Raw genomic sequence first — 12,500 nt, forward strand, 5'->3', positions numbered from 1 at the left:
TCACTCTCCCTCTCAGGTGTTGATGATTGGTGATGATCTGGTGAATGATGTAGGAGGGGCTCAGAGGTGTGGTATGAAGGGTCTTCAGGTCCGGACGGGTAAATACAGGTGTGTGCATTTCATATACGTCAAACCCACACCTCATATATGTCACATTTATTATATATATATTCTTATTCTTAATATATTCTTCGTCTCACAGAGGTCTTTCTCAGATAAACAGAACGTAAGGTTTGTTAGCCGCTGAACAGCTCGTAATGACCTGAATTATGTGTGTAACATAGTGTGTACCACTAGGGGGCGCCATAGCACTGGAGTTAATTATCTGGACCCAGTAGAGAGCACATAGAATGGCATTCCCTCTGTTTTATTGTAAACACTGGAGCATATGGTGAGAAAGAGAGGGAGAATAGCAGAAAGAAAAAACACCAGTGTGTGTGTGTGTGTGTGTGTGTGTGTGTGTGTGTGTGTGTGTGTGTGTGTGTGTGTGTGTGTGAGAGAGAGAGAGAGAGAGAGAGAGAGAGAGTGGCAGAGAGAGGCTAGAATGTTTCTGAACCTTAGAAAAGTGTGTGTGTTTAATGGAGAGTGGGATAGAATATGTTGGCTTACACACTTATTTGTGTGTGTGTGTGTGTGTGTGTGTGTGTGCGTATGGTAGTTTTTTCTTTCTTTCTTTCTTTCTTTCTTTCTTTCTTTCTTTCTTCTGCTTTCTTTTTATCTTTCTATATTTTCTTCACTTCTGTATTCTCTTATTTTCTTTCCCTTACTTTGTATGTTTCTTAACACACACACACAGACAGACAGACACACACTCACACACAGACACACACACACACACACAGACACACACACACACAGAGACAGACAGACACACACTCAAACACACACACACACACAGACAGACACACACACACACACAGACAGACACACACACACACAGACAGACACACACACACACAGACAGACACACACACACACACACACAGACAGACAGACAGACACACACACACACTGACAGACACACATACACACAGACAGACAGACACACACTCACACACACAGACACACACACACACACACAGACACACACACACTCCACACACTCACACTCTATGAAAAAGTATTCTCCAAAAAGTTGACAATAGACAGATTCAGTGAATGATGTAAACGATTCAGAGGATGCATGTGATACTGACTCAAGTCCCACTGTGTGTGTGTGTGTGTGTGTGTGTGTGTGTGTGTGTGTGTGTGTGTGTGTGTGTGTGTGTGTGTGTGTGTGTGGTCAAGCTGCCCTTTGTTCCCCATTTTGGCGCCTTTCAGAGACATCTGGAATTAAGACTATGATGTAACCCTCCCCTGACCAATCCCGTCACTTCCCACACACATTTCCACCCAATTACGTGTCTCTACACGCCACCGTATGCAGATGAGCTTCACACAACACGTTACCCTCTGCCCCTGAGCTGCACCATGCTAATCTGGTAGCCACACGCTTTAATCACCTCTTAGCTTTGTTAGCATAGAAGAAAATAATTAATGGATAATAATTTTATTTATAATAATACAGCTATTATTCGGTTTATTAATATAATCACAAAGAATTGTTTACATCTGGAGAGGAGTAATTTGCTTTCAATCTGGCAACCAGAGCTACGGTGGACATTTTCTACATGAAATATAATTAATTTTACTCAATCCTGTGCCATGTGAATAGAAGAATGAATAGAAGTATGAAAGACAGAAAGGAAATAATTAGAAACGTGTGTGTGTGTGTGTGTGTGTGTGTGTGTGTGTGTGTGTGTGTGTGTGTGTGTGTGTGTGAGACGGATTTCCCCACTTCTCTGTTTATGCAACAATAAGTGTGTTTTTTACACAGCACACAAAAATTCATCCATGACTGTGTTTATACAACACACACACACACACACACACACACACACACACACACACACACACACACACACACACACAGTCCTGAACAAGACATCTGTAGTGACTATGTAGTGTAGTAACAAGACTACACAATGTGTAAATGAGTACACTATGTTAAATACCCTACTGTATGTAGTGCACTATGTAGGGTCTACAGTACCCTGTTATATACCCTACTGTATGTAGTGCACTATGTAGGGTCTACAGTACACTATGTTATATACCCTATGTAGTGCACTATGTAGGGTCTACAGTACACTATGTTATATACCCTATGTAGTGCACTATGTAGGCTCTACAGTACACTATGTTATATACCCTATGTATTGCACTATGTAGGGTCTACAGTACACTATGTTATATACCCTATGTATTGCACTATGTAGGGTCTACAGTACACTATGTTATATACCCTATGTATTGCACTATGTAGGGTCTACAGTACACTGTTATATACCCTATGTAGTGCACTATGTAGGGTCTACAGTACACTGTTATATACCCTATGTAGTGCACTATGTAGGGTCTACAGTACACTATGTTATATACCCTATGTAGTGCACTATGTAGGGTCTACAGTACACTGTTATATACCCTACTGTATGTAGTGCACTATGTAGGGTGTACAGTACGCTATGTTATATACCCTACTGTATGTAGTGCACTATGTAGATTCTACAGTACACTATGTTATATACCCTATGTATTGCACTATGTAGGGTCTACAGTACACTATGTTATATACCCTATGTATTGCACTATGTAGGGTCTACAGTACACTATGTTATATACCCTATGTAGTGCACTATGTAGGGTCTACAGTACACTATGTTATATACCCTATGTAGTGCACTATGTAGGGTCTACAGTACACTATGTTATATACCCTATGTAGTGCACTATGTAGGGTCTACAGTACACTGACAGTAAAATTACTGGCATACAGAATGTACAAATATCTCACACACACACACACACACACACACACACACACACACACACACACACACACACACACACACACACACACACACAGGAGAATTGCAGCTCTGTGAGAGCAGCACAACCAGTGACCTGACAGTAGTGTGTAAACATCTCACTCAGCACAGGGTCAGCTCTGTTTAACAGTAAAACACCACACACACAACTCATTTACACTACACACACGCACACACACACCTGATTTACACCACACACACAACCGATTTACACTACACACACACAACTGATTTACACCACATACACACACACACACACACACACACACAACTGATTTACACCACACACAAAACTAATTCTCACCACACACACACGCATGATTTACACCACACACACACATCTAATTTACACCACACACACAACTGATTTACAACCCACATATACAACTAATTCTCACCACACACACACATGATTTACGCCACACACAACTGATTTACACAAAACACACACACACCTGATTTACACCACACACACACACACACACACAAACAACTGATTTACACAAAACACACACACCTGATTTGCACCACACACACAACTGATTTACACCACACACACACACTCACACACACACAACTGATTTAAACCACACACACACACACACACACACACACACACACACACACACACACACACACAACTGATTTACACCACACACACACACACACACACACACACACAACTGATTTATACCTCACACACACAACTGATTTACACCACACACACAACTGATTTACACCACACACACACACACACACACACACACACACACAACTGATTTATACCTCACACACACAACTGATTTACACCACACACACACAACTGATTTACACCACACACACACATACAACTGATTTTCACCACACACACACACATACAACTGATTTTCACCACACACACACACACACACACACACACACAACTGATTTTCACCACACACACACACACACACACACACACACACAACTGATTTACACCAGAAACAAAGGAAGGAAAGCGCAGAGCAAATGAAAGTACTGAAGGAATGGAAGGATGTAGGAGAAGATGCTGAATCCAACAGCACTGTAGTGTCTGTTCTTTTGTACATGAATTGCCCCCCAAAAAAAATCTAACAACATGAAGGTCAGCGGGTCAGGCTACATTAGTGTTAATCGAACGTCTCACTCTGTAGCGTCTCTGAACAAACGTGACCAGAGCAGTGATCACATGACTGATGTTTTAATGCAGGACATTTCTACTGTGTACTCTGTGTGTCAGCTGTTTGTTTACTCGTACAAACGCCTCTGATGGTGATTTATGATGATTACAGACATCCTCAAGACAAAAGCCGTCACTAATAGTCCCATTAGTTCCGATCCAGACTCCACTTCTGCGTAGTGAGCTTTAATAAGTTTCTCTCGGGACTCGCTGTAGGTTTGCCTGCGTTAGAAAACTAGCTGTTCCGTCGTTTATCCATTTATAGTTACTGTCAACTATAACGTTCAACGTCTCCATCACAAGAGCAAGAACCATAAAGAACCATAAAGAAATAGACAAATATTAAACGTGTGAAGAACGTCGTAAGTTCAGAACAAAGCTTAAAACGTCAAATGTGCAACAGTCTGGAAGGAAGATATGAGTTGGGAATAGAAAAACAAAGAGAAAAGAATAAAACACCGAATACCGTCAGAGCTGTCGTTATAGAGACGACTCCTTCTGACCAATCAGAGTCCGGAACTCAGCAGCGCAGTGGTTTAAAGGTGCGGTGCACGATGTTTGAAAGCCAATGTTGACATTTGAAATCAGCAAAACAAACACGCCCCTAACCCAAATGGGTGTCACCCACTGTTTCGATAGCTCCGCCCCACACGTACATACAGTATGTAACCTAGGCAACTATTATCGTGGAACCTGCTGGGGCGGCTGGCCGAGGGTATATTTTTATCAGTAAATGAACACAATGAGTAACACTATGGTGATACAGATGTGTTTCTGTAGTACTGTGTGTTGTAGCGTGAGGTTTATCTCCGTTTCACGCCGAAGACGTTCAGTTCTCTCCAGCGCTGGAAAGCTGATCCTATATTAACACGTCCTACTTCTTGTCCTTATCGTAAGTCTTTCTTCACTTTCTGTCTTTGTTTTTATCCTCCATGTCAATGTTAAAACCGCTTTCTGCTAACGTCACACACGCGCCCCGAACACTCTCTCCGCCCATATCGACAAGACCCGCCCCTTTCTGCTCATTGGCTACACGTTAGTTTTGTTTGTCGGCCCGACTCGGTTTTCCGAAGCGATTCTCAAACATCGTGCACCCCGACTTTAAATTGAGAGAGATTGTATGTTGCTCTAATTCTGTAATTAGCCACATTTAACATAAAGGAAAGATACTTGAATACGATCTCAGCGAGGTTTCCTGTGGCTGTACGATCTGTTAGTCTTCTACACCAGCGTTTCCCTTTCACTTGTCGTGTCTTGCCTAAAAACCCGAGGAAGCCTGGTTTAATCTGTGTGCAGGGATTAAGCTCAAGTGCAGTGTGAAGTCATGGCCGTGACTCACTGTGCAGTCCTGATCCTCTAATCTTGAAGGTTGTGCTTGAGCACAGCGGTTAACCCGACCGAGCGGCACACAGGATGGACGGAGCACTTTGAAGCCTTTGGGGGCAGAAACCGCCTCCTGTGCAGATCCTGGATCGGCTGATCCATCCGTGCTAATGAGGCAGACTTAAAGTGGTGAGAGGGAAAGCTGATCCTGAGTCAGTGTTATAGATCCTCCCTGAAGCTTTGAAGCCTTTAAGAGCAGCTGGAAATGGCTACTAGGGAGGGCTTGACCTTTAACTATCCCTGTTATTCACTCGGATCCTCTGATCGTCATCCAACCGACCCGGTTTACAGTTACACCACGTGCTCAAATGCTTCATTTCTCTTACCTGATGATTCTGATAATACAGATGAAGTTTTTTTGGGTGTGTTTACTGTAAACAGAGACTCTTGTCAATGTTTCTGTATAAAAAGGATTCAGGGGTGGGGCTACACCTGAGCTCGGGCAGTGACGTCGTTAAGAGGCATTATATCTTTGATCTAATCACATCTAAGATCAAGGTTCACCTGGAAACCTTTTAAGTCTATTAGGCTAACTAGCTAGTTAACTGATCTAACGCTGATGAACGTGACTTTAATCTGATATATTTTTTGTTATATTGTTTTTATGTGTTTTATAAGGTGTGAAGGATGTGTTAGGGTTAGGGTTAGGGGTTAGGGTTAGGGTTAGGGGTCGAGGTATTTGACCACTGCTAGGAAGGTCATGAGTTTTTAAAGTCTACCAAGTGTGGACCACATTTAACCCTCAATAGCTCAGTTGTGTATATATATATATATATAAAAGGACATCTAAGGGTGTCTACCAAATGCTGTACGTGTGTGTTATTTGATGTAATGGCTCTTTGGTCTCTTGTGTCTTTAGTGTGTTATTTGGTTTCTTTAGCGTATCGTTTGGTGTCTGGGTTCTTTAGCGTATCGTTTGGTGTCTGGGTTCTTTAGCGTATCGTTTGGTGTCTGGGTTCTTTAGCGTATCGTTTGGTGTCTGGGTTCTTTAGTGTATCGTTTGGTGTGTGGGTTCTTTAGCGTGTCGTTTGGTGTGTGGGTTCTTTAGCGTATCGTTTGGTGTGTGGGTTCTTTAGCGTGTCGTTTGGTGCGTGGGTTCTTTAGCGTATCGTTTGGTGTGTGGGTTCTTTAGCGTATCGTTTGGTGTGTGGGTTCTTTAGCGTGTCGTTTGGTGCGTGGGTTCTTTAGCGTATCGTTTGGTGTGTGGGTTCTTTAGCGTATCGTTTGGTGTGTGGGTTCTTTAGCGTGTCGTTTGGTGCGTGGGTTCTTTAGCGTATCGTTTGGTGTCTGGGTTCTTTAGCGTATCGGTTGGTGTCTGGGTTCTTTAGCGTATCGTTTGGTGTCTGGGTTCTTTAGTGTATCGTTTGGTGTCTGGGTTCTTTAGCGTATCGGTTGGTGTCTGGGTTCTTTAGCGTGTCGTTTGGTGCCTGGGTTCTTTAGCGTATCGTTTGGTGCGTGGGTTCTTTAGCGTATCGGTTGGTATCTGGGTTCTTTAGCGTATCGTTTGGTGCCTGGGTTCTTTAGCGTATCGTTTGGTGTGTGGGTTCTTTAGCGTATCGGTTGGTATCTGGGTTCTTTAGGGTATCGGTTGGTGTCTGGGTTCTTTAGCGTATCGTTTGGTGTCTGGGTTCTTTAGCATATTGTTTGGTGCCTGGGTTCTTTAGCATATCGTTTGGTGTGTGGGTTCTTTAGCGTACCGTTTGGTGTCTGGGTTCTTTAGCGTATCGTTTGGTGTGTGGGTTCTTTAGCGTATCGTTTGGTGTGTGGGTTCTTTAGCGTATCGTTTGGTGTGTGGGTTCTTTAGCGTATCGTTTGGTGTGTGGGTTCTTTAGCGTATCGTTTGGTGTGTGGGTTCTTTAGCGTATCGTTTGGTGTGTGGGTTCTTTAGCGTATCGGTTGGTGCCTGGGTTCTTATTCCTCTCTGTTCTATTTACTCTCCTTCTGTACTCTCCTTGTGCACTAATCCTTTGTGAGAACCTGATGAATCAGAGAGTAAGTGAGAGGTACAGCATGACTCACTATGTTATAATCATTAATTACTGTTAGTGGTTCACTTCCACACATCTTGGTTGCGGAAAGTCATTCTGCACTTTATAATTTACACTAATCCAAGTTCCTGCTAAACACCCAGAGCAATATCCTTCCTTCCATGATAATAATAGCTATTGTGGGTTCAACACTGCAGGAGTTCTTTACCACAATTAACCCATAATGACTGCTTCTAAGAACAGAGTCAGTTCGTACAGTGCTCTACTGTATGTGTGCAGTTTCTCAGCGTATTTAAGATGACGTAGCATGAATTTATATGAGACGGTGTATGGCATACAGTGCTAGGGGCTAGGGCTCATGGCCCCTCTGAGACGGCATGTGAAGTATCTGAGATGGTATATGGTGTATGACATGTCTGAGCTATTAACAGGTATCTGACATGCTAAATGGTCGTATCTGCGATGGTGTATGACATATCCGAGATGGTGTATGACGTATCTGAGATGGTGTATGACGTATCTGAGATGGTGTATAACGTGTCTGAGATTATGTATGATGTATCTGAGATGGTGTATGACGTATCCGAGATGGTGTATGACGTGTCTGAGATGGTGTATAACGTGTCTGAGATGGTGTATGACGTATCTGAGATGGTGTATGACGTATCTGAGATGGTGTATGACGTATCTGAGAGGGTGTATGACGTGTCTGAGATGGTGTATGACGTGTCTGAGATGGTGTATGACGTATCTGAGATGGTGTATGACGTATCTGAGATGGTGTATGACGTATCTGAGAGGGTGTATGACGTATCTGAGATGGTGTATGACGTGTCTGAGATGGTGTATGACGTGTCTGAGAGGGTGTATGACGTGTCTGAGATGGTGTATGACGTATCTGAGATGGTGTATGACGTATCTGAGATGGTGTATGACGTATCTGAGATGGTGTATGACGTATCTGAGATGGTGTATGACGTGTCTGAGATGGTGTATGACGTATCTGAGATGGTGTATGACGTATCTGAGATGGTGTATGACGTATCTGAGATGGTGTATGACGTGTCTGAGATGGTTTTTCAGTTGAAACACAAATGTATATAGTCATTGTTCTAAAAAAAATATGATGTCTGTAGATTTCTTCGACATAGCATAACGTTTTCTACGACTAATGGAATTTCTTCTTTGGTAGATCATTTAAGTGCAGCCTTTTTTTGTTCCCCCAACTTTCCACAGTCCTACCTGAGATCAGCTTTGGGCTTTGACATTGTGCTGAATGACGTTAGACATATGCAGACATGTAAGGGAGAAGTAAAACCGCTAATCCAGCCTGGTTAGACAAGAAAAAAGCTACTGTATTACAGCTTAGACACCACGTTCTCAAACAGAGCACACCCTGAACATCTTTGTCAAACACACACACACACACACACACTTTTCAGTTTGCAGCTATGGTCTAACTATATAGTGATCCATTTAGACATTAGAACTAATTGCCTTGCTCATGAAAAGGAGGCAGAAAGGTGAAAGGTGATGGGATTAGAGTCGACATTGTGGTGAAAGCGATGCATTGTTGCCTTTGCTTGACTTCCTCTGTATGCAAATGGAGATGGTGCAGCTCTGTAAGAACGCCTGTGAAGCCTTTGATGAAACGATGCAGAGCTCTGACCTTCATGTATGGTTTCAGTGCTCTGTGTAGGATATGAACACACCTGTGTTTGCTCAGCAGGCTTTTCCTCTCTTCCTCTCACAAACGTCAAACGGCCTTCTCTCTCTCTCTCTTTCTCTCTCTTTCTCTCTCGCTCTCTCTATCTCGCTCTCTAAGTAAATCCGTTTGTGTTCAGCTATTAATTTGCAAATATTTTCTCCTCAACCTTTAATTCCTCCATGTGCTCTGATCCCCATCCTGAGACCAAAGGGTAGCTCTGGGTTTAGCATCATATCCTTCTCTCTGCTAGTCAAGGGTGAGTTTATTACATGTCATAAAGCACAAGTCCTTTATAAACACTTTCCAGTCTCTGGTAGAACCTGGTACAGTACCTTGATCTTTCTCTGGACTTTCCACAACAAACACCAAAATGTAAGCTAATAAACATTAGAGATGGTCAAGCCAAAAATATCCATGCTACACCCTAGACGCTACACCCTAGATGCTACACCCTACAGCCCTATACCCTACAACCACACACTTTATATTAGAATCAGAATCAGAAAGATCTTTATTGCCAGACATGTTTTCACATGCGAGGAATTTGTTTTAGTGACAGAAGCTCCACAGTGTAACAGAATGACATATACTATATAGGCAAAATTGTACTGTATGTACACATGTACAGGTTGACCAGATGTGCAAGTGTGAAAATGTGCAATTGAAGTATACATTATGTACAATTTGTATGTACAAGTGTGCAATTGTGAAATGTGCAACGAGAAGTGTTCATCAGATGGATTGCCTGAGGGAAGAAACTGTTCCTATGTCTGGTCGTTCTAGTGATCAGGGCTCTGTAGTGTCGACCAGATGGCAACAGTTCAAAGAGGGAGTGTGCTGGATGTTATGGGTCCAGAGTGATTGTGCTGGATGTGAGGGGTCCTGAGTGTTTGCTGGATGTGAGGGGTCCTGAGTGAGTGTGCCGGATGTGAGGGGTCCAGAGTGATTGTGCTGGATGTGAGGGGTCCTGTGTGATTGTGCTGGATGTGAGGGGTCCTGATTGAGTGGACTGGATGTGAGGGGTCCAGAGTGAGTGTGCTGGATGTGAGGGGTCCTGAGTGATTGTGCTGGATGTTATGGGTCCTGAGTGATTGTGCTGGATGTTATGGGTCCAGAGTGATTGTGCTGGATGTGAGGGGTCCTGAGTGATTGTACTGGATGTGAGGGGTCCTGAGTGAGTGTGCTGGATGTGAGGGGTCCTGAGTGATTGTGCTGGATGTTAGGGGTCCAGAGTGATTGTGCTGGATGTGAGGGGTCCTGAGTGAGTGTACTGGATGTGAGGGGTCCTGAGTGAGTGTGCTGGATGTGAGGGGTCCTGAGTGAGTGTGCTGGATGTGAGGGGTCCTGAGTGAGTGGACTGGATGTGAGGGGTCCAGAGTGAGTGTGCTGGATGTGAGGGGTCCTGAGTGATTGTGCTGGATGTTATGGGTCCTGAGTGATTGTGCTGGATGTTATGGGTCCAGAGTGATTGTGCTGGATGTGAGGGGTCTTTAGTGAGTGTGCTGGATGTGAGGCGTCCTGAGTGATTGTGCTGGATGTGAGGGGTCCTGAGTGAGTGGACTGGATTTGAGGGGTCCAGAGTGAGTGTGCTGGATGTGAGGGGTCCTGAGTGATTGTGCTGGATGTTAGGGGTCCTGAGTGATTGTGCTGGATGTTATGGGTCCAGAGTGATTGTGCTGGATGTGAGGGGTCTTGAGTGAGTGTGCTGGATGTGAGGGGTCCTGAGTGAGTGTGCTGGATGTGAGGGGTCCAGAGTGATTGTGCTGGATGTTAGGGGTCCTGAGTGATTGTGCTGGATGTTAGGGGTCCTGAGTGATTGTGATGGATGTGAGGGGTCCTGAGTGATTGTGCTGGATGTGAGGGGTCCAGAGTGATTGTGCTGGATGTGAGGGGTCCTGAGTGATTGTGCTGGATGTGAGGGGTCCAGAGTGTGTGTGCTGGATGTGAGGGGTCCTGAGTGATTGTGCTGGATGTGAGGGGTCCTGAGTGAGTGTGCTGGATGTGAGGGGTCCAGAGTGAGTGTGCTGGATGTGAGGGGTCCTGAGTGAGTGTGCTGGATGTGAGGGGTCCTGAGTGAGTGTACTGGATGTGAGGGGTCCTGAGTGAGTGTGCTGGATGTGAGGGGTCCTGAGTGAGTGTGCTGGATGTGAGGGGTCCTGAGTGAGTGTACTGGATGTGAGGGGTCCTGAGTGAGTGTGCTGGATGTGAGGGGTCCTGAGTGTGTGTGCAGGATGTGAGGGGTCCAGAGTGAGTGTGCTGGATGTGAGAGGTCCTGAGTGATTGTGCTGGATGTGAGGGGTCCTGAGTGAGTCTGCTGGATGTGAGGGGTCCTGAGTGAGCGTGCTGGATGTGAGGGGTCCAGTGTGAGTGTGCTGGATGTGAGGGGTCCAGAGTGATTGACTGCCCTTTTGCTCACTCTGGAGAAGTACAGATCTTGGAGAGTGGGGAGAGTTGTGCCAATGATTCCCTCAGCAGTCCGGACTCCCCTCTGTAGTCTCCTGAGGTCAGATTGGGTAGCTGAGCTGAACCAAACAGTCACTGAGGTGCAGAGAATGTATTCAATGATGGCAGTGCAGAACTGTTTCAGAAGATCCTGTGGCACATTGAACTTCCTCAGCTTCCTCAATCCTTCACCCTATAAAGCTATACCCCACAACCCTACACCTTTCAGCCTTACACCCTAAACCCTACAACCCCACACCCTAGATCTTTCACCCTATAAACCTACACCATACAACCCCACACCCTACATCCTACACCCTACAACCCAACATCCTACAACCTACCCCCTAGTACCTACCCCCTACAACCCTACACCCTACAACCACACACCCTAGATCTTTCACCCTATAAACCTACACCACACAACCCCACACCCTACATCCTACACCCTAAAACCCAACATCCTACAACCTACCCCCTAGTACCTACCCCCTACAACCCTACAACCACACATCCTAGATCTTTCACCCTATAAACCTACACCATACAACCCCACACCCTACATCCTACACCCTACAACCCAACATCCTACAACCTACCCCCTAGTAACTACCCCCTACAATCTACAACCACACACCCTAGATCTTTCACAATATAAACCTACACCATACAACCCCACACACTACATCCTACATACTACAACCCAACAACCTAAACCCTACACCCTACAACCTTACACACACAACCCTACACCCTACATCTTTCACCCTACAACCCGACATCCTAAACACTACACCCTACAACCCTACATGTTACAGCTCTAGACCATACAATCTAACCCTACTACCTAC

At 44.6% G+C, this 12,500-nt stretch overlaps 1 protein-coding gene across 2 annotated transcripts in view; it reads left to right on the top strand.

Annotated features, from left to right (window-relative positions):
• The window catches only part of LOC113634029 (phospholysine phosphohistidine inorganic pyrophosphate phosphatase), a 24,511-nt gene that overhangs the window by 4,473 nt on the left and 7,538 nt on the right, over nucleotides 1-12,500 (top strand). The window contains exon 6 of one of the 2 annotated variants that reach the window (XM_027132701.2): nucleotides 17-108. The exons of the other annotated variant lie outside the window; for it this stretch is intronic. Within the exon in view, the coding sequence (XP_026988502.1) occupies nucleotides 17-108 (92 nt within the window). The remainder of the gene's footprint in view (nucleotides 1-16; nucleotides 109-12,500) is intronic. 2 annotated transcript variants of the gene reach the window in all.

This window comes from Tachysurus fulvidraco, chromosome 8, assembly GCF_022655615.1.
Source record: "Tachysurus fulvidraco isolate hzauxx_2018 chromosome 8, HZAU_PFXX_2.0, whole genome shotgun sequence".
In the NCBI taxonomy this organism is placed as follows: domain Eukaryota; kingdom Metazoa; phylum Chordata; class Actinopteri; order Siluriformes; family Bagridae; genus Tachysurus; species Tachysurus fulvidraco.